The 24,206-nt window shown below is 35.2% G+C and overlaps 1 protein-coding gene across 1 annotated transcript in view; it reads right to left on the bottom strand.

Moving 5' to 3' along the window:
* The window catches only part of DPYD (dihydropyrimidine dehydrogenase), a 1,058,206-nt gene that overhangs the window by 183,683 nt on the left and 850,317 nt on the right, over window positions 1–24,206 (bottom strand). Inside the window, 1 exon segment of the mRNA XM_043962696.1 lies at window positions 11,626–11,768. Within this exon segment, the coding sequence (XP_043818631.1) occupies window positions 11,626–11,768 (143 nt within the window).

Genomic DNA, 24,206 nt, shown 5'->3' on the forward strand with positions numbered 1-24,206 from the left:
CATGTCAAACTAATTAGCATATTATAACAGGATCCTTCTTTGTATAGATTGAAGGGTTAAAAACAATGGTTATTTACATTATGTCTGCCTGCCTTTTTTTTTTTTCCATTTTAAGCATGGACTAGAAATTAAAAAAAAAAATAAAGCTCTATTTGGACAGAAGAATATTTCATGCTATAGGTCTTACAAAAGGCCTAGTGATAAAATATGAGTATTATTAAGGTGACTAAGCTTCTAGTTAGTCTTCAGCCATCATGGCAATCTTAAAGGAAAGCTGTTAGACTGGGAAGGTTTGAACAAATCTTGTTAACAAGGAGTCAAAACCCAAGATAGTAAAAAAACACCTAGCCACCTCCTAGGAGGAAAATTTCTAGTATGGGACTCTTGAGATCTGTTCTTTTTTTTTTTTTTTTTTTTGTCAATGACTTGAATAAAAAGAAAGATAAGATAATTATCAAATTTCCAGAGAATCAGAACCTGGCCTGGGTGATAGAATCAAGATCCAGTGATATTTTGATAGGCTAACTTTAGTAAAATGAAATGCAATAAAAGTAAAGTCTTAAACTTGGGTTCAAAGAATCAACTGTACAAGTACAGAGTGAGAAAGAATGTGGAAAAATGAGGATTTTATTATGAGTTATCTTAGTACATCAATCAATAGTCTGGTATGATAGTTCAAAAGAATGATGTCATCTTAGTTTTCAGTGATGGACACAGTGTCCACAAAGAAGGAAATAATGGTTCTTTTGGTACTCTGTTCTGATCACACCATATCTTTCACATTGTCTTTTCTTCTGTGCCCATCTTTGGAAGGACATGAACAAACTGGACCATGTTTCAGATGCAAATGAACGAGATGCGTTAAAGGTTTCACTGAGGGAGTTCAGGATGTTTAGTTGAAAGAAGAGAAAGGTTTGAGGGGACATGATAATTGCCTTAACATATCTTAGGACTATTGCATCTGGGAAATATTTGACTCATTCTGTGTGGCTCTAGAGGGAAAGGCTAAAAACCATGGTTAGATGCTGAAAAAAAGGTATGTTTGTGCACTATTCTGTAAGAAAATGATTGTGACGATCTCAGAGAGACAAAGAGAAACTATATGGCTTGATACAGAGAGAAAGAAGGATGAGGAAAATAATGTCATATCTAGAGCAATGTGAATTTTTAAAAAACCCAACAAAATAAAACAAAACAGAACATTAGGTAATTACAAACAAGTAAGAGGTGGTAAAATATACCTCTATATGTGGAAAAAATGGGGGTTATGGGTATGGAATGCTACATATACTGACAAACATAATTGATATATTGGTTAATTCTGCTGAACTGTTTTTTAATTTGTTACAAGAAAAGGCTTGTAAAGCAAGGAGAGAAATCTATTTAGAAATAAATGTAAGATAAAAACAAAGAACATCAATACAACTTTAAAAAAGGAAAAATAAAGAGGCACATAGGGCCTTTATGTGAGAAAAAAAACTATCAAAAAGTAGAATGGGTTGACTGGTGAAAAATCAGAGATCCCTTTGTCAGAGATTTTAAAGTGGAAACTTGACAACTACTTTTCAGGAATTTTCTAGAATATATTATTCCTGTTCAGGTATGTATTAAATGAGATGGCCTCTGTGGTCCCCTCGTGTCTTGGAGGTATTTCTATGATTCTGTGATTCTAATTTTTGAACTTAGTAACACTAAGGTTAAGTTTAGAATAGTTTTATACTCAGGAGTATTACTGTATAATTCAGAATGTGGCAATAAGAGGGAGAGGAGTCAGATAAATTAATTCAACAAAGAAATTATGTCATAATAACCCAGGTCCTAGGTTAAATAGGGTCCAGGAGAATTGGAGAGGAACAATCTGAAGAGAAAGAATTCAGGTGGAGAGAAAGAGCTACCATAGTATAGAATCTGTCAGTAGAATCAATCAATCAAGAAGCCATTATTAGGTCCAGGTGCAAAATTCTTCTTCTTCTTTTTTTTTTTTGCAAGGCTATGGGGGTTAAGTGACCTGCCCAGGATCACACAGCTACTAAGTGTCAAGTGTCTGAGGCTGAATTTGAACTCACGTCCTCCTGAATCCAGGGCTGGTGCTTTATCCACTGAACCACCTATCTGTCCCCCAGATGCAAAATTCTAAAGATGCGAGAAACAAAATGAAATATTCCCCACCCTCAGGAAGCTTGTGATCTATATGGGAAGTAATGATCACACAGATAATTAAAAATAAAATAAATATTTTTCATTTTGCTTTTTTTTATAGAAGGGTGGGGCAGGAAAGGCCTGATTTCAGAGACATTACTTGAACTGAACTTCAAAGGGATCTAGGAATTCTGAGAGGTAGAACTGAGAGAGTGCATTCTCAGCATTAGCCACAGTAGACAGGAGATGGAATTCCGTATACAGGTAACAGGCCAGTTTGATGGAGATGTAGAGTACCAGGCATGGGAGTAATAAGCAGTAAGCCTGGAAAGACAGGCTTTCAGGGCAAACAGAAGAGCTTTCTATTTTATCCTAGATGTGACGCTATCTGATCGGGAGAATAAAGTAGTGAGACCTTGTGCTTATTTTGGCAACTAGATGGAAAAGATATGCAGTTAGCTTGCACAGGGGATAGAGCTTTGGACCTGAAGTCTGGAAGATCTGAGTTCAAACCCTACCTCAGATATTTAGCTGTGTGACCCATGGCAAGTCACTCAACCTCTGTCTGTCAATTTACTCATATGTAAAATGAGAGTAAAAATAGTAACTACTTCGCAGGATTATTGTGAGGATAAAAAGAGATACTGTCTGTAAAATGCTTTGCAAACCTTAATGTGCAACATAAATGCTAGCTATTTTATTTTACTGTTTCTATCATTATTATGATTATGATATGATTATGATCATACTGGAGCTGGGAGAGTCTTAAGGATTTGGTTCCATGGAGATATATTATAGTTGGATTAGAGAAGCAAGACACTGATCACTGATGAGAGGATCCAAACACTGCCTGGCTGGTACTATCCAAGCCTCAAGGCCCTTGGAAATTTGGCGGCATTCCTTTGGACCTAATATACTTTTTCAGTGACTCTCTGGCCATAGGGGGGACATCACCTCCAAGGTATCACCTCCACACTCAGTGTTTGAGGTTTCCACTGAGGCCAGGTGGAAATAACCCCAAAAGGACAAGTCAGAAATTTCTTCAGGCCAACACGGTCATCCACGTTACATTCTATTACAAGGCCCCCAAATAAATCCCTTTTTATCTCGACAAAGAAGCTGGCCATGACCATCCTTACTCATAAGCAACCGCCGTGTAGTAACATTTTATTGGTACTGGGAATAATAAGAGCGAGCATTTATGGAGTGATTTGTTTGCAAAGTGATTTACGAATACTAGCCTTACAACCATTCTGAGAGGTCAGTGCTACTCTTAGCCTCACTTAAAAGATGGGGAGCTAGGGAGTGCAACATAATCAGCATAAATCTTCTACTTCCTATCCCCAAACAATTTCCTGCCACCGAACCAATACTTGATCTTTCTGATGAGGCTTATTTTGTCATTTTAATTCTAATAGTATCATTACTGATGACAATAATGACAATTATAACAGCATGATTTTCTTCTCACTACTTCTCTTGCTATTTTATCTTTATTCTTGATTTCCTTTGTACCCAATGGCTCCCTAAATCTGGTACACATTTATTACATTTCTGATTAGCTGATTAATGTGGAGTCAGTTGGGATGAAAGTTTCAGTAAGGAGAGAAACTAGTTCTCTGTTCTTTTCTAAAATTTTTAGACTTGACATTGAGACCAAGATGAAGCCAGGAAAAAAATTAATCTAGAGAATATAACATCCTGTTCAAAATTTTGATTTCTAGAGAAACGTTATATAGCATAGGTATTATGATAAATCTTGATCTTATCTTTTTTAAGAATTAAATTAGAAATAACCCAAAACAAATTGCTATTACTATTATTTCTTTTTATATTTATTTATTTGTTTGTTTGTTTGTGGGTTTTTTTGGTGGGGCAATGAGGGTCAAACAACTTGCCCAGGGTCACACAGCTAGTAAGTGTTAAGTGTCTGAGGCCGGATTTGAACTCAGGTCCTCCTGAATCCAAGACTAGTGCTTTATCCACTGTGCCACCTAGCTGCCCCCTCCTTTTTTTATTTAATATTCTTCAAACTATTGCACAGGTGTACAAAATGACTGCATTTTGAGATTGAATGAGTATTCTGGAGAACTCTGAAAATATCTTTGGGACAACAATGGGAGTAGACTGGACAACATATGGTTTCTTCTACATATCTGTTATTTGGAAAGCTCATTCCATTATAGGTAAGAGATTATAAGTATTCATTACGACAACATATATTAAAATGCTGCTATTATATTTGTGTCGGATCCACATTATTTCTAGGTTACTGTCTCTCCTCCATCTTCTTCATCTTTTTATACATCTTTTTTATGCATGGAGTTCAGATGGAAATGGTCAGTCATTCTCCTACTAGTCTTTTATATTTAATATTCTGTCAACTATTGTAATTTTGCTTGTTTGTATATAAATTAAACTCTTTTTAAACTAACTATAAGGATTGGGGTATAACCTCATCTTTTGTAAGTTCATTGAAAGCATCTTTCCAATTCTAGGAGGACACAAGATATTCTACAGTTTATCATGTTTCTTTGTTATTGTTGTTTGATTGATCAGTTGTGTCTGACTTTTCATGATCTCATTATGGGTTTTAACACAAAAAGGATTACTTGACTAGCCCAAGTCACATGGTTAGGAAGTGTCTGAACTCCAGATCTCAACTCAGGTCTTCTGACTCCAGGCCCAGAGCTCTTTACTGAGCCACTTAGCTGCCTCCTGTTCTAAAATTATTTTTGTTTCTTTTACTGGACCTCTGTATTTGAACGCTTCTCATTCTATTCAGACTAGAGATTTAGAGATTCTAGCATAGTTGCCAATGAAAAACATGCTTCTTAAATTTTAAAGATCAATGTTAACCCTGGGTGAAAGTGGGGAAGAATTTGATCAGTGATAATCCTCCATCTCTAGTACAGTTCACAGGTCAAAATTGGAAGGCTATTTTGGGGAATAGTATTTGCAGTGTCAATATTTGCAGTCTGTTAGTCTATGAAAGAGAGTGAGCATTTGCTGTAGAATTGTAGATATAAGGTAATAATATTCTAGGTATTTGGAAAGTGCTAAATTTTTCTAGCCTGAAATGTTGAGCTACACAGTTTTGTCTTCTTCTTTGCATAATCCATGTTGGTTGTTTGGTCATTAAGCTCTGGCTGCTTTAGGATAATCTTTCTTTAATGAGATGACTAGCTCTTTACACACATCTAGCAAAAAAAAAAAACAAAAAAAACCCCAAATCAAACCAAAACAAAACTGAAGAGCTCCAGTGCTTGGGACAAAATGAGGGTGTATATGGTCCAGATCACTCAAAGAATTTTACATGAGTCCAGGGACCTTCCCAGTCACCATGTGTCCCCATATCATCAACAGCCTTTTCTCATTCAGCAGCTCCTCTAATCTTTTTTTTCCAATTCCTCAGCATCCACCCTTTAGGTCGTGGTTGCTTCTCAGTGACCCCCTTCCCCCAATTACCCTTTTATAATTTCTGTTATCAATTATCTGGTTCTCATTTACCATCATAAATCCCTTTGCTTCTATACGTGCAGGCTATCAACAATCATATAAAAATGTACTAAATCACTATTAGAGAAATGCAAATGAAAACTTCCCTGTGGTTCTATCTCATACCCATCAGAATGACAAATGTTGTAGGAGTTGTAGGAGGACACACACATTAGTTGGTGGAGCCAGGAGCTGGGAGGCAATTTGTAACTATGCCTCTGAATTCACTGTGCTGTGCAAACCCTTTGACCTATTGATACCACTACTAGGCAGTATATAAGTTAAATCAACTCAACAAGTATTTATTACACATTTACTATGTAGCAGGCAATGTGATAAACACTGGGGATACAAGGAGAAGCAAAAAGAAAGATAGACCATATTCTCAAGGTGCCTACATTCTAATAGGGGAAATGGTACTCACATGGGAGGGGGGCATGGTGGCAAAGTCTGGATGTTCAGAAGCAGAGCCAGGAGAGGAATGAAACATGGTTAGACTAGGTCTGTCCTCAAAATGAAAGTTCTAGAAAGAACTCACCAATTGAAGAAGAGGGCTTCAAGAGTGGTGGGAGGGGCAGCTAGGTGGTGAAGTGGATAAAGCACTAGCCCTGGATTCAGGAAGACTTGAGTTCAAAAGTGGCCTCAGACACTGGACACTTACTAGTTGTGTGACCCTGGGCAAGTCACTTAACCCCGATTGCCTCACCAAAAAAAAAAAAAAAAGTGGCAGGAGAAGGCCAACATACTCCAGATATTGTCTGACTAGAGAATAAGTAGAATTATCATTTCCCTTGTTCTATACACTATATTCCAAAGATGCCAAATTATAGATTACAAACATGGGAAACTGGAAGGGTGCTCTCAAAGGAAATGGAGGAAATGGGAAAGAGAGGTAGGATGGATCTGAGATCCTGCTAACTACCTGAGTGGCCATGGGAAGGAAAAACCACTTAATCTAGGAGCAGGGGGAAAGGAAAGGGAAAAAGGAAGGAAACAGAGGGAGAAGAGCCATATTTTTGTTGATTAAATAATAATTTAAAAAGAAAAATATTCTGTTCATGCATAAGTTTTTCCTTGTGTAAAAGAAATCCAAATAATTTGTAAGTATGATAAATTGTAGAGCTCTTCTAGAATTCCTTGTTGTGTTTCAAGTCACATAGGAAAATGTTTCATCAATTTTTAGTCAGTCATAACCCTATTTGCTACCCAGATGTCTCTCTATATCATGATTCATTTTCTTAACTAGTCTTGATTCCTAATGGGTTTTGACTTTTTATGAATACTGAAACCCTTCTTAGAAGATGAAGATTTGCCAAGAAAATAGAGGAGTGTTCAAAGCTTGTTGTGTAAACACTTTAAGATATTCCAAAGGATGAGTTCTCCAAATATTTGGGGAAATAAAACTACTTTATCATCAAAAATATTTTAAAGGTGGCTATTTTGAAGGGGATGATGCACAATTGAAGAAAGAGTATGAAGTTTGTTACATATACAATCACAGTTATTCATATTCAACATGGAGAACTTGCTAAGAATTCAGAAGAAAGCCACATAGAAGATTTAAAAAAGTCAAACATACTTGCAAGTCATAGAATCATTGCAATGGGAACTAATCCAGCAGTCTTCAATCATTTTATACTGTGCACCCCATCAATATTTTTTTTCTTGGTGGGTATGCTGTGAAGGGGATATTTTATTTTCTCAATATCACACCTACTGCTCTTCCAGTTACAGAGTGGAAGTAGGGGTGGTTAGGTGGTTAGCTTCTGTGGGATTAGGTTATAACGGTCCAGTGGGACTTAGGGGTGACTTAGAAAGGGGAGGATTCGATCTTGGACAATTGTAGGAGAGAATATAGTCAGGCATATTGAGCTATAATGGGCAGAGGAAGGGAAAACATGATTACTTTGGAGACAAATCCCATGACAGGCTACTGCAGTAAGGGTCTGATATAACCCATCTTTTCAGCTATCAACTGATTTATTATATAGCCTTTGGGGTCAGGACATAATACCCAGGGGACTCTGACTCCTATTTTGGAGACCACCGATCTAGTCAAATTATATCATTTTACAAATGTGGAAAGTGAGGCCCACTGCAGAAAAATTAGAACACTAATGAATTGTTGGTGGAGTTGTGAACTGATCCAACCATTCTGGATAGCAATTTGGAACTATGCCCAAAGGGCTATAGGACTGGGCATACCCTTTGTCCCAGTAATACCACTACTAGGTCTGTATCCCAAAAAGATCATAGAAGAGGGAAAAGGACCCACATGCACCAAAATATTTATAACAGCAATCTTTGTGGTGGCAAAGAATTGGAAATTGAGGGGATACCCATCAACTGGGGAATGACTGAACAAGTTGTAGTATATATGAATGTAATGGAATACTATTTTACTATAAGAAATGATGAGCAGGCAGATTTCAGAAAAACCTGGAAAGACTTAAGTGGACTGATGCTGAGTGAAGTGAGCAGAACCAGGAAAACATTGTACACATTAACAGCAACAGTGTGTGATGATTAGCTGTGATAGACTTAGCTCTTCTCAACAATACAATGATCCAAGACAACTCCAAAGAACTCATGATGGAAAATGCTCTCCATTTCCAGAAAAAAGAACTGTGGAATCTGAATGCAGATTGAACCATACTGTTTCTACCCTTTTTTGTTTTGTTTTGTTTTTCTTTTTTAAGGTTTTTCCCTTTTCTTCTGATTCTTCTTTCACAACATGCAGAAATATGTTTAATGTGATTGTGTGTGTGTGTATATATATATATATATATGTATATATGTGTGTGTGTGTATATATATATATATATATATATATATATATATATATATATAAAACCTATATCAGATTGCTTTATGTCTTGGGAAGGGGGAGGGAAGGGAGTAAGGGAAAAAAATTGGAACTCGAAATCTTATAAAAACAAATGTTGGGGGAAAAAAGGAAAGTGAGGCCCCGAGAAGGGATGTATCATTTCATTTTTTAAAAATCATTTCTAATGTTACTACACTTTTAGTGAAAGAGCCAGAAGTCGCTTCTCCTTCCACTGAACCATACTATCTTCATGAGAAAAATTAATAAGCACCTGGTAATTTTCATCCCAATTAAGAGAAAGTTTTAAATTAATTTCACAACTGTCATCAAACACAGGAGAATGATAAATTGTTGAATATATAACGGAAAATGATCAGTCATTGAACTGAGGAGACTACTAAGGATGTATGGACCACAAAGAATGGGTTCAGACTTCTGATTTCAATTGTGTAAGGAAGTCCCAGCATGGAACTATCACTTTATTGATGCAGGCTGGCGACCTGTCTATAATACACCCCTAGTGATGTTCCTAGGAGCACCGAGTGACTACTCAAACAAGGGACTTGATCATGACCACCTATCTAGTGTGAGTCACAGGCAAGTCTTGAAGCCTGGCCTGCTTGCCTGCAAGGATGGCTTTCTATCCATTCTGCTGGTCTACCTCTCAGTTTGAAAGAATTTCCTAAGAGAGGATCTATTAAACCAAGTAATTGGGGTAAACAGTACGTTATAGTAGATAAAATACTGACTTGGAATCAGAAAACTATGGGTTTCAATACTGCCTCTGACACTTGCCAGCTGCCTGACCATGAGTCAGTTCCTTCAACTGAAAAATGGGGATAATACCAGTAGTCCCTACCCCAACTGGATTGCTATAAGGTGCAAATGAGAGAGTCTTTTTAAAGTGTTAGCAAACCTGAATGAGCAAGCTGAATGTTCCTTGTTATATGATCAATTCGTTTCTGTAGGAGGTTGGATTAGATGACCCATGAAGAGAGATCCCTTCCAGATCTAAAGTTCTTCAAAAGAATTATCTATATATTTGTATGGGCCAATCTGGGACTAGTTTTCTTCCATTACGTAATTGGTCTGTGGGATTATTGCTTTTTTCCCCTGTCAAGGTGAAAAACACATCTTCCGCAAAAGATTAGACTCTTATTTCAATTAATGTCCTTTGGATTTGGGTATTAATCTTTATACCTAGTAGAGAGAGTATAATCATTCAAAGGGCCTAGCAGGTGTCCATTTAATTCCTCCTATTTGCTTATAAACAGCATGTGTCACACTGGGATCAAGAGGCCTTTCAAAAATTAAAACCTTCTTGAAAGTAACCTTACATTAAAATAATTTAAAATAATGTAATATTTGACACAGATAATTAGAACTTTATTGACTATATGGTAAAATCATATTTTCTCATATATCACCTCATGATTATAGAATTGCTATTTTTACCTATATACTTGCATATTGCTCTTAAATGTGTAAATGAAACACTCATTAAATCTGGGAACTAGGAAATTACATAGTGGAAGAAAAAAATGATCTATTTTAACTCTAGATAAGATAAACTGCTCTGATGTCCTTTTTTTTTTTAACTTCTGTTGGTATATATTTCACATACCATATTGGAACTTTGAAGTTCCTGATTATGGGAATAAAAAAAAAGGTCACCATACAAATTGTTACTATAAACCCAAGGGAAACTTTAAACATAAAACTGAATGTAAAATATTCACCTCTTGAAGACACCCCTCAAAGAGAGCCAGCAGCATACATTTCACTTTGTGTATTTTATGGTTGTCTGAAAAGCACCTCAAACTCAACAAGTCCAAAACTTGTTACCTTCTCCCACAAGACAACTACCCCTGCTTCTCTTATTCTTTTCACAATACTGTTATGCTCCTCAATTCTTTACCTCAGAACCATCTTTGTGTATTTTCTTTTCCTCACTGCCCAAATTGCCAAGTCCCATTGATTCTGTCTCTGCAATATCTCTTAGATCCATTCCCTCTTCCTTTGACCCCAGAGTAGCAATACTAGGTCAGGTTATCATTCATTCTGACATAGTCTATTGTAATAGCCTTTGAATTGGACTCCTTGCATCCAGCCCAGCCTTTCTCTCCTGCATCCTTCAGTATGATCTTGGAATAATCTTCCTAAGGCACCACCATCATTTATTCAGAAACTTTCAATGGATTTCTACTAATTATTGAATACAGTAGAAGCACCTGTGTTGGTTTCCCCTATTAGAATGAAAGCTCCTTGAGAACAAGCACTCTCTTTTTATATTTGTATCAGTGGTGAGCAGAGTGCCTGGCACATAGTTGGCACTTAATAAATGTGTAACAGTAAACTTATTAAGGAGAAAGAATTATTCAAATAACAAATTCACATGGGGACAAACCACATTGATGATTCATTATTTAGAACTCATCAATGTACTTAAAAATAGCTATCATTTTCTTCCAGTCTTCTCTTCTATAGGCTAGACCTCTCCAGTTCCTTCAAAAAAATCCTCATGCGGCACAAAACTTCCCTTTCTTGAGTTGTATCCTTCCAATTTATCGAGATCTTGGTATTTTTAAGGCAGTGCCCAGAACTAAATACAACAAACCATAACCTTGGTTAAGTCACTAGATAGCCCTGAGTCTCAGTTTCCTTATTTGTAAAATAAGGAATTTCCCTCAATTTCTACATCTCAGTGTAGTTGTGAAGACAAAATGAGATAACATCTGTAAAGCACTTTGTAAATTTTCAAGTATCATGTAAATACTTGATGATTTTGATGATATCTATGATCCTATGTGGGCTGACAGTTAATACAGGAAGTCTATCACCTCCTTATCCTGGACATTATATATCTACCATATTTTTCCTCCTTTTGTTCCATTCTTTCTCTCAAGGTATTGCACTAATAATATCCATATTTATGGGTGTCCTATTTTCTCCTCCAATTTTGTAAGTCTCCATAAGTGTAGTTGCATATTTCTTGGGATCCTATGCCCATCCCTCAGCACCATAAGTACTTCCACTTGCCCAGCAAAGTCATTTGGTTTCACACAGCTGAAACTTGTCATTGAATTAGACTTAAAAACCATAATGCCACCTGACACAAGAACAACAGCTTGACCACCACCAACAAAACCCAATAACTTTACCTGCAGAACAGAAGCTCCACCGTGTAGAAACTGCAGGCCACTTTCTGCTGAGTCGATTCCACCAGTGGCTAAAACAGGAAATCCAGGCAAGGCTTGGGCGATGGCCGATACAGCTCGTAGAACTATAGGTCTAATTGCCGTCCCTATGGGAAGGAGAAATCACCAAGGGTTAGCACGCTGAGCATTTTTACATATTACTTGAGGATGATTATCATGTGATGGCAGTGTTGTACTAGACAAAATTCAAATGTGGGTTATCTGTATTTAAAACATACATATATATGCATATTATCTGAATATTCCTATGTTTCCAAGTATGTTAATTTGTAAATGGATGTGGATCTATTTTTAACGAAGCTGACGCTATTATTATTGCATGGAGAAGTGTTATGCAAGTGGGTGTAATAGCCCTGAAACTGCAGCTTGAAACATTTCCCTCTTGCATTTGAGATATAGTAATGTGTAAGAAATTGGATGGAACATTGAAGCATCTGTTTAAAAAAGAACAAGGAACAGCAGATTTAGAAAAAGAAAACAATTACATACAGTACATAAATAGACACACAGCTCTGTTATGTTTCCACAAAGTATAAGGCAGCTGGTGTGAATAGAGATATTGTGCAAACAAACAAGGTGCTGATGGACTTACACATTCCATATTGCTTTTTACATCTATTTCTCATAGTCTGATTAAAGATAGTGGGTTTGATCTCATTTTTTTCCTGTATTAAGGAAGTTGAGTGAAATTATGTAACCTAAATAGGGCATCTCCAAGTTCTATCCTGTGCTTCACATCCATTAGCCCCTGTGATCCTACAATAACCCTGTATGGTTGTCACTGAAAGTATCTCTAATGCTTAGCACAGTGCCCATGGTTGATGCTTAATAAATGCTTCTTGACCGACTTCGTATTTTACAGATGAGGAAATGGGGCTCTTAGAATTTAAGCATCTTGTTTGAGATTAGGCATCTATTGTGCTAGAGGCTTGATTCATTTAAAGCCAAATTTCTCCTTGCAATAAGCCCAGTATTCGTTCTGCTTTACCTTTTGAAACAAATATTCAGAGCTCTGATTTCATCATGGTAAGAAATTCCTAGTGTGACAACTCCTTCAAATGATGCAGACTGGCAACTTGGGTGTAATATATCATCTTCTTCAGTTGTGTAGGGCACTAAGTGACTTCCCCATATTCCCACAGTTAGCATGTGGCAGAGTCAGGAAATGAATTACTCCAAAGAGTGATTAAAAGAACTTGTATAAGAGTAAACATTTTTTCAGTGTATCTTATGAATACCTATTATTACAGTAAAGGGTTTCTGGCCCGCAAAGAGTTCATCTATTTTCACATGTGATGTTACAATGAGATGAAATTTGTTAGTTATAAAATATAGACGACCAGTAGTCATTCTCCAATAAGCCATGAGCCTTTATTAAGACATTTAAAATAAAAATTTAAAATAGTTTACATTATCTAATCCAATAATCTAATACTCATTTAAACTGGACTTCTTGTACACACAAGGAAACATGTTAGTATAATCAAGCTACATATGTTTTATATTTTTTAACCATCTCCATTGCCAAACACTGACACTATTATCAATATTTTTGTTTGTACTTCCACCAGATGCATGACTGTAATTGACATAGGACCCATTTTTAAGTTTCTTTACTTACCTTTGTATCATTAATTAGGCTGAAATTGAATCTTTTTGTTCTTTATGTCTGTAGTTAGTACAAAAATAATATCTGTAAAATGGTATTAACAAATCCTGGATTGATGAAATGGTTTTTGTATTTCTTGCAGCTGACATTTACTAAGTTAGTAATAATCATGAATAATAACTCATATCCCATAGCACAAAATGATAGCACTCAATGAATTCAATGTAAGAGTGAATATGGGAAAAATAGGAAGAAATATTTTGGAAAATATGGCACAGAAACATGAAATAAGCCAAAAGCTTATATGTTACACAGAAGCCTTACATTTTTTGTCATGAATACTTTCTTCACAAAGGAAAGCAGGCTGCACCAGACAAGGTGAGCTAAAATAATAAAACAATAAACAAAACTGATTTATCTTAATGGACAGGAAATGACTAGTTACAGATATATTTTTATATTAAGAGGAAAATACTGAAGGCAGCTAGATGTCATACTGGATAGAGTGCTAGGCCTGGGGTCATCTTCCTGAGTTCAAATATGACTTCAGACACTTGCTAGCTATATGACCCTGGGCAAATCACTTAACTCTGCTGGCCTCATTTTCCTCACCTGCAAAATAAGCTGGAAAAGGAAATGACCAACCACTCCAGTATCTTTGACAAGAAAACCCCTAATAGAGTTACAAAGAGTCAGACATGACTGAAAAACAACTGAACAATTGAAACAATAAGGGAGTGATTTCTGAATAAGTAGTAAAACCACTGACTTGTTAGAGCCAATATTTCAATCAATACAAAATTAGAAACATAAAAATAAGAGGATGGCATAGTATGTAATTAAGACGATTCTAACCTTATCTATTTTAAAAATGGATAATTGATAACTGAATAGACATCAACAAGTACTACTAGTTTTTTGTGTTTGTATTGAAATTTAGCCAATGTAAAGCATTTACTACAATAAGGAGGCCAAACAAATCTAGAAATCAACTCAGTTACCAAAGACTTTATCTCCTTGAAAAGCAGAGATCAGAAAAGAGATATGGCACCTGAGAGTAACATTAGTTTATAATAACTCATTTGATATATTATAGGAGCATGGTAGAAGATTTAGGACAGTATTGCCTAATAAAACAGTAAAGTGATAGAGGAAAAAGTAATCAAAGAATATTTTAGTGTGAGATTAGATTAAGGCAGATCATCATAAGAACATTTAACAATGAAACTGGATGGTCAATGACAAAATAGATATTAGATCTATAGATTAAAATATATATGAAAGATAAAATCTATAGACAATAGATAAAAATGGTAAGTAACTGTCAAGATTTCTACAAGAAGATTTTTCATCAGTGATGGTGGAGCCAACTACATAAAGTATGTGGAAAGTTCCCTGAGGAACAGGAAAGGAAGAAAACAAAAATTGGAAGAAAAACTAGACAGAATCAATTCCATCTTTGGAAAGCCTATGCTGAAGATGGGCATAATTTTATGAGTTTTAAGGAGAGATCCTCAAGACATCTAAAAGAGACGATGATACCAAATTATTGAGAAAAAAAACAACACACACACCATGGTGATTATTATCGGGAAAAGGTGATTAGAAAAATAGTGATAACTATTGGCCTTTATGCCTATTTCCTCATCTCTCTAAAATCTAAATAATTATAATCTGCACACAGATTTAAGGCACTCATGATGAAAATATGAAGATCGAAGATATAGGATTTTCTGACATATTCTATAGCTGACCCCCAAAATGGTGGAGAGGTTAACAAAATGTGAAAGCTCATACTGTGCAAACTGTCAGATGACAGAAGTAGAAAGGGATGGAAAGGTTGTGGGAAGATAGTCACATTAATGCACTATTGGTAGAAGTGTAGATCAGCACTATCATTTGGTAAAGCAATTTATAATTATATAAATAAAATGACTAAAACATGTCTATCCCCACAAATTCCACTACTAGGTATATACCCTAAGGAGGTCATTGATAAGAAAGTTTCCATATACACCAAAATATTTATAGCAGCATTTTTCATCGTTCTAGTAAAGAATTGGAACTAAAGTAAAATACTATTAATATTAGACTATTTAATAAACTGTAACATGAATGTAATAGAATATTATTATCCTGTAAAAATGACAAATATAATGAATATAGAGAAGCACGGAAAGACTTACATAGTGAAGTTAGCAGAGCCAAGAAAACAATATATACCATGGCTAGAACTATCCACCTCAAAACAATCAAAAGTAAATGTTGCAAAATTATAAAGAGCAAATATGGCTCCAAAGAGGAGAAATGTAAAAACACTTCACTGCAGAGGGGAGTGGTCTACTTGTGTGGGATAATATTCCATAATATGTAATACATTTTTTTCAACTGTTTACAGTACATTGATTGGTTTTGCTGATATTTTTCTCTTCCTTTTAAAAAAATATTCTTTGTTATTGAGGTTGCTTTCTGGGAGGGTACTGGAAAAAATTAGAACATAAAAAATAATTTAAGAAAAAATCATAACATTTTCAATAGAAAGATAATGGTTTATACTGTTTTGATAATTAATGTCACTTGAGCCGTGAAATGCTCACCAAAAGCATTTGGCCCTGTCAGAGTGCATGTCCAGAACAGAATCCAAAATAGGGATATATCCTTTATTGATGGCAAATGTCTGCAAATGATGAAATGTAAGTTCCTAGGGACAGGACTGTTAGATTTTTGTCTTTGTCTCACCAATTCCTAGTTCAGTGCCTCACACTTACTAGGCGCCTAATAGATGCTTGTTGTTTGATTGCAGATAATGCTGGCCTGACTGTATCAGTGTTAAAGAACTTCCTAATGAACACTGATAATCACTCAAAACAATTTAGCCTAACCATTCAGACAGGAAAAGTCATCTGGGCAAAGAAAACATACTTTTGGTATGACGGAGAGATGAAGAGATAACCCATAGGACTGATCCATCAGTACAAATGTCTTGCACACACATGGCAAATGGACAAAAACTGAGTCAAGATGAACTGAATTTGAAAGATATCATGTTACTTTCAATGACACCAACATTCTTGGGGGGGGGGAACAACATTAACATCAATATTCTTTTGGTGATTTTATATAGCACTCAATCTTATAATATGAGTTTCCTACAAATCAAAATTGTGGGTCACCAGATGTTGCTTGATAGATGTTTACAATTAGCTGCAGAAAATTACCAAAAATTAACTGTTTGCAAAATGTAGAATAAAACAAATTATCAAAGGGATCGAAGGAAAAGGCAATTTGTCCAAGCAATGCAGAGAAAATAAGAAAGAATAGATGAGTAATCCATGTAATGCACTGGCACCTTTGTGATATCAAGAGACCTAGAGGTAGATTCCTTCAGTATACTGGGTAGACTCTTCTTGAGAATTTATGAGAAAATATGGAACAGAACCAGAAGGATTTGTACAACTGGAGGATGTTTATATAAATGAGATCAGAGCTGCTATAAATTTAAAACTTTGAAGGCTTATAATGCGTTTTTCCAATATAAAATTTTTGATTCAGGTAGAATATTCATGGCAGGTGGGTGGTGCAGTAAATAGAGTGCCAGGATTGGAGTTGGAAAGAGTCAACTTCCCAAGTTCAAATCTGACCTCAGACATCTACTAATTGTATGACCCTTGCCAAGTTATTTCACCTTGTTTGCCTCCGTTTCCCTATCTACAGGGTGAGCTAGAGAAGGAAATGCCAAACCACCCCAGTATCTGTCAGAAAAACCCCAAATGGGTTCACAAAGAGTAGGCACAACTCAAACTACTGAACAACAGAGTATTAATATCCCCATTTTATAGATAGGGAATTGCATACTCTCATCATCACATTCTCAATTTTATGTTTAAGATCCAAGGCATTAAAATGGAACCAAAGTGGCACTTAAGTCTCAATTATGAGGCTTTGCTTTGGAATATCTGTGAGTGCTTTCTTTTCTTTTTCTTATTATGTCAAACATACAGAAGCATCAACCAATTTAGCTTGGTAAATAGGGGCTAAGTGAAGTTATTGGCACATTAAATAAAGTACATTTAAAATCCTAGGGTGGGAAAATATGTAAGTGGAAAGGATATTGTTTTAAACCAAACCTACAATTTAAATATTCTATAGACATTTAGTGATTTATGCTTATTATCACTGATACTGTCAACCCATATAAGAAGGGACTTATATAAATATGTACTTCATAATAACAAAAGAGTATTGGGATTTTTTTCTTATTTAGCTGGCCCCCGGGAATAAAGGAAATATGAGCTAAGGAGTTTAATAATTTATTTCTAACTGCACTATTAGAAGACTATCATTAACACTAAGGGGTAAAATTTCAAAGTGGTACACAGGGATTTGGCTGCACATTCCAATTGATATTAATGGACATCAAATGGCAAAATCCCAAAGCACAGCTTTGAAAATTTAACCAGTTTTCTTGAAAGGGCAATAGTATTACACAGGTGTTTAAAAAAAAATAACACCGGTATACTCTAAATGTCATTTGAAGATGTTCAATTAGGCCAATAAGACATTTTCTGTTACATGGTTTTCTTCCTTTTCTAAAACTTTTTCAGTTCATGTAATGAAAAAAGAAAAAAAAACCCTCCACAGCAATAAAGGTGTCTTTCCTTACATTAAGAGTAATTACATTCTTGGAGAAAATGTGGCTTAAAAATGAAATAATGGGATCTATTGTCGTGGTGCAATAGTAAATTCTGTTTTTATTTCCATTATAAACCCCATTTCATTGGATTTCTTTAGAACTCAGTTGATTTAATGTGAAATTTAGTCTACCTGTTCTTAGCTTTGTTATGTAATGGGTTTTGAAAATGACTTTCATCTACCATGAAGGGTTTCTGGAAAGGAATTGAAGGTATAGAAAAGTATCTGCCTAAATTGTTATATTTGAAATTCATTTCAGGGCAAAGCGATAGGAAAGAAAGGGTAGAAAAAAGTGAAATGCCCAACAAAGAAACAAAACTTCTGGCTAAACTAAAATATATTAACCAATAACAAACAGGGTTGTACTATAATTAAAGTGCATGAACAATGGGTGGGATGGGCTTAGATTTTTTGTGTCTTAGAGCTTTAAAACAATGATTTTACTAATAACATGATTGGTTTTAGAATAGAGACAAGTAAGGAAGGAATATATTTAAGTGACTAATGGGCTATAACTTTTGACCCAATTATTTCCAGAAAAAAAAATAAACTAAAACTTATTAGTCAAATTTAACTAACAGGCAACATAACGCTTTACTTTAAGGCTATGTCTATGTAATGACCAGGTTGAATTAGCTCCATTTAATATCTGAACATGGTATATTCCATGGAAATTAGGATATTCTTAAGTCCACAGACCTAATGACAAAATCTATGGTTTATAAAGAGAATAAATTTGGAATTTTGTTTCTTTCATTTGATGGTTGCTAGGCATGCTGGTTTGTGTTAGTTTTGTCTGTACTGGGCAGACAAGAGAAAAATGACTATCCAATCAGAAATCTGGCTGTATCCAAGCAGCCTGGCCTATAACCACACAACCTAAAATGAAAAACACCCCTGAATTCACAGTTCTTCCTTGATATACTGCAGATAATATTTTAATTGCCTTGTGTGCTTGGAAAACTATTTTAGAATGATAAAAAAGATCAAAATTCCAGAAATTATTTTCTCAAGAAACGATATTGTTCCAATTTAAAAAATTAAGGGCACTATTACATTTTAACATTTCATTATTATCAACACAATGATAATTTTGTTTTTAGGCTTTTTTAGTATGTGATATTTAATGTCAATATCTAAATCAGAAAGAACATGAGCTACTTCAAGTCTGGAACTATTTCATTTTATCTTTATATCCCCAGAGTTAATAAATACTCTTTGAATAAATGAAAAAAACTGACTCATCTGATTTGCTTATGTATTAGCAAATCCTAGGAAGGCTTTTCCTAAAGGGTAGAGGAAATGTGATATTTGTGGGGGGATAGAGTATCTACACACACATAGAATCACAGATACTTGACAAACTGAAGTGTCAGCATTCTGTATGATGGCTTTTGTATGTTGATGTGATAAATTCCTTTGGATAATAATGGTAATCGTGACTATGATGGGAATTTTCATTCCCTAATAATTTATAGCCATCAGAAATGTCTCTTGTAGGCTTTTCTTATTCCTTTTTTTCTCATTTAACACCTCTTATCCAGCAGTTTCAAGTTTGAGATATGAAGTTTACTAGATTCCTAAGGCGAGATTCTGCAGAAAAGATATCATTGCTTCTAAGATTCCAGTTCCCTAAGAATCAAAAGCTCTTAATACAAAACAAAACATAAGAATGGTCACAGTTCTTCTTACCACCACCCCCCCCAAAAAAATCTGCTTTTAATCCAAACCTAATGGTAATGATGAAAGGGAGGTAGAGCATTATCTTGCATGACTAAATGTTCAGATATGAGGAGTTTTTAATGGACAAAATTGTTAATGTGGAACACAAGCCAATTTTGGGTAACTAGAAGTCTGAATAATTGAGGTTTAGTTCTATTTATTTTGGCCATATCATTTGACTCCTAGGACTGCTACTATTGTACAATTAATTGCTAGAACTAAGTCCACAATAAACTCCCTGGTAATAGCTATAGCTGGCAATAAAACAGAAATTGGGTTATAATCCTCACTTGTGTTCACTGTGTATACAAAAGGAAAATGTCGTTTTAATTTGCTTACATTAATTATAAAACAATGAATTAAGTGGATAATAAATTCATTAGAATGTGAACTGTGGAATATATAACTGTTCTATTGTAGATTTAATGTTACAGAGAAGAAAATGTAAATGGTACTAAACCAGAAATTTCAAAGATTTAGGTGAACAGAATACAATATTAAAGAGAGCCCCAATTTAAATGCAAGATATGTATATTTTAACAAAGCAAACAAATAATTTAGGAGATAGAGCTATTATACAGATAACCACATTAGAATCAAGGCTCTTTTGAGGATGCCTTTTCACATCCTGATTATGATAGGTAATAATAACAACATCAACTCAATGCGCTTTATCATCATCTCAATGTGCTTCACATCGGTTATAGCTTTTGGTTTTAATTAAAGTAAGCATGAGATAATTATAACAATACCTAACATTTACATAACGTCTTAAGGTATGTAAAACACATGTTCTCTTTTGTTCCTGACAACAACTCTGAGGTTAAGTGCTATTATTGCTCTCACTTTACAGCTCAGCAAACTGAGGCAGGGAGAGGGTAAGTGATGTCTATGGGCCACACAGCTAGTAAGTGTTTGGAGGCACGATTTTAATTTAGGTCCTCTTGACCCCAAATGCAGTGTTCTCTTTACTATGCCACCTAGTTACCTGAGACCACATGAGAAAATTGGTTTAACCACAAAAACTGAAGTCCTAAACTTATCCAGAATTTTATCTACCCTGAGAAGCAGCCTGACATCATAGCTAATAAAGTAATAACTAACAATTGTATAGCACTTACGATGTTCCAGGCACTGTGCTAAACACTTTATAATAATTATTTCATTTGATCCTTACAACAACCCTGGGAAGTAAGGGGCTATTATTAGCCTCATTTTACAGATGAGGAAACTGAGACAAACAGAAGTTAGAGAGTAGAAAATGCACTGGATCTGGAGCCAGGATAGATGAGGTTTTGAGTTTTACCTTCAGAGCTGTGTGACTGTGGGTAAATCACTAAACCTGGCTAACCCTTAGTTTCTTCATCTGTAAGGACGATATTATATAGCCTTCTCAGCGTTGTTACCAGACTTAGATACCATGTGAAGTGCTTTGCCAACTTTCAAGTGCTATACAACTATAAGTCACTATTATTCATAAATAAGCAACAAGGTAGAGTACACAAACAGCTGACCTTGAAGTGAGAAAGCCCCTTGTTCAAGACACTTTTACTATAACCCTATCACTTAAGACAGTCACAACCTCAGTACCCAGGGCAATGAGCTAAAATCATAAAGACTAGAGGTTTGGCATAGACATTGGAAGAAGGAATAGGATAAAAAAAATGGAACAAACTTTTTTTCTCTCCCATTTTTTCATGGTAGTATTTTTCCTCCAAAATAAAAGCAAAATTTTTCTTTCTTTTTTTGTGTAAGGCAATTGGGGTCAAGTGACTTGCCCAGGGTCACACAGCTAGTAAATGTTAAGTGTCTGAGGCCAAATTTGAACTCAGGTCCTCCTGAATCCAGGGCCAGTGCTCTATCCACTGTGCCACCTAGGTGCCCCAAAAGCAAAACCTTAAAAAGATCTCAGAAAATTCTTAAAGTATTTGTTCTGTCCTTCCGTGCCTGGTAAGTCAGTTAAGATCTCCTTGTGTTCTACATATACTGTACACACACACACACACACACACACACACACACACACACACACACACACACACACTCTAATACTCATGTCTTTAAACATATATAAACAAATTGAGTCCGTGATCTGAGTTTCAATTTTGTGGACATTCCTTCCAAGAATTGGAATTGTAACCCAATTTTACTGGCCAACCTGGTGCCATTTTTGTCTGAGTTCTCCCATAAATATATCACTGGAAGTAAAGACAGACTGGAGGCCTTTCTCTTGAGGTAAGAAGGATGCTTCTGGAATAAGTGGGGTATCCATCATTTACCCCTCATCTTGACATAGTGACCAGTTTCTGTCTTCTATATGGATCATAAATATTTCTGATGGCATTGTGGACATGCCTTAATTTACATAATTAATCCCATGCTTAGAACTTGCTACAGGCTGCTCTTGCCTACTGTGTGACTACCCTTTGCCCTTTGGGTGACTGTTTTGCATACAGTAGGATACTTGTTGAATTTAAGTGAATTCTGAAAATGTTTATGAAGGAGGATATATTCCTTCCACACTATATGTCTAAGTCATTTTTAATTTTAAAATGAGATTTATAATGTTCAGGCTAAACAAGGGAAGATTTTAAAGATATTGCCAGGAGTTTCTGATGTTAGCAAAAGGGAAAATGGCAAAGAAAACATCCCACTATGTTGTGAAACTATTGTCAGAAATTGATAAAGGGCTCTAAATTTCAGTGTTCCTGTGGACCTTTGCTAGGGGAAATCAGATACAGTTTTTCATTTGCTTAGGAGAGCTGATTTAAGAAGGACATGCTAAAAGTAAAAAAGAAAGGATTATTAGGCATTTATCTTAATAATAACTGATTTAAAAAATAATAACTTATTTATACAACACTTCACTTGCATTATTTCAATTGAGCCTGGGAGGTAGCTACTATAGGTATTAAAACCACATTTTATAACCATGGCTTACTCAGAAATACACTGTTAGTGTCACAGATTTCAAGCCAGGTCTTCCTGACTCCAAGCCCAGGACTCTAGGACTATATAAATCAGACAATACAAATAGAACAGCACACAGGCCAAGCTTGTAAATAATACCTGAGACAGATAGTGGACAAAATGGTAGGGAAAGGCCAAACTTTAAGTAGTCAGAGACAGATAAGAACTTAATGAGAGATAATTAAATTGTATTTGAGTCTTCTTTCCTTGTAATTTGCTCCACATTGTGTGTCATGTGTTTTGAAATAAGGATTAGTGCTCATTCAGTATAAACACTTTAATTTTTTTAATTAAATTTCTAAAGAAAAAACAAAAAAAATGCATTATGTTCTTAATCTTCTCAGTTGTCTCTCTCTAGTTAGCCCAACCAGGAGGTCAAACTAACCTAGAGAAGCATTACTGGTCGGTAGTCCCAAGTAAGTTGCTTAAGAGGAACAAATTCAGTCCATAGAACTTAGCTTTTCACAAATCCATCTGACTCTGTGAAATAAATATCACACTTCTTTCCTACCAAATGAAGGTATTGGACTCTCTATGGAAAATAGAATATGAGATCTGGAGTCAGGAAGACCTGATTATCTATTCTGACCTCAGACATTTACCAAGTGTGTGATCCTGAGCAAGTCATTTAACTTTTGTTGGCTTTAGTTTCCTCAGCTGTAAAATGGGGTTAACAATATCATCACCTCCCACAGTTGCCATGATAATTGAATGAGATAATATCTATAAAGTGTTTTATAAAACTAAAAGCCTTATATAAATGCTATCATTATTATTTTCCATTTGAGTATGGCAGAGTTGAAAGAGTATTTGACTTGGTAACAAAAGATCTGAATTCAAATCCCTTCTTTGACATTTACTGGTTGTGATACTGTGGGTAAATAACAATTTCTCTGAGCCCGAGTATCATCTCCTGCAAAATGGGGGGTGATAATATCTGCCACACCTCTCAAATTAGGGTTGTTTGGAGACTCAAAGGAGATAATGCACGTAAGGTGTTTCACAAACTTTCAATGATGAACATAAATAAATGTCTATTTTCATTATCATTATCCTGTGATGATTTTCCAGTTGGCAAAGTATGTTCTAAACCGTCTGTCTACAAAATCACATTAAATGTATGCTTAACAGAAAATTCTACACTAGAGTGACAAAAAATGGAAAATCTAGCAAGCAAAGCTTAAAACCCCTGGAAAGGCTACATGTTAATTTAGGAGCAAATAAGTTTAACAGGGATTTTTAAAAAATTAGTCCATAATATGAATATAATATTAATAATGATAATAGCTTTCATTTTATTTCTCTAGGACTTTAAGGTTTGCAAAGCACTTTCCATAAATTGTCTCCTTGTTTTATTTATCCCCATAAAAGTTATATTATGCAAAATTTTCAAAACGTTTAAAATCTTTCTCTATTCAAGATAGCTTGAAAATTAATTGCTGAATGCCTCTAGAATTATGTTTCTCCCAGTCCCAAATTATTCTGACTATATTAGATTAAACCTGTTTTGGTTGTCCCACAGAGTACACCT

Source organism: Dromiciops gliroides, chromosome 4, assembly GCF_019393635.1.
Source record: "Dromiciops gliroides isolate mDroGli1 chromosome 4, mDroGli1.pri, whole genome shotgun sequence".
Taxonomy (NCBI): Eukaryota; Metazoa; Chordata; class Mammalia; order Microbiotheria; family Microbiotheriidae; genus Dromiciops; species Dromiciops gliroides.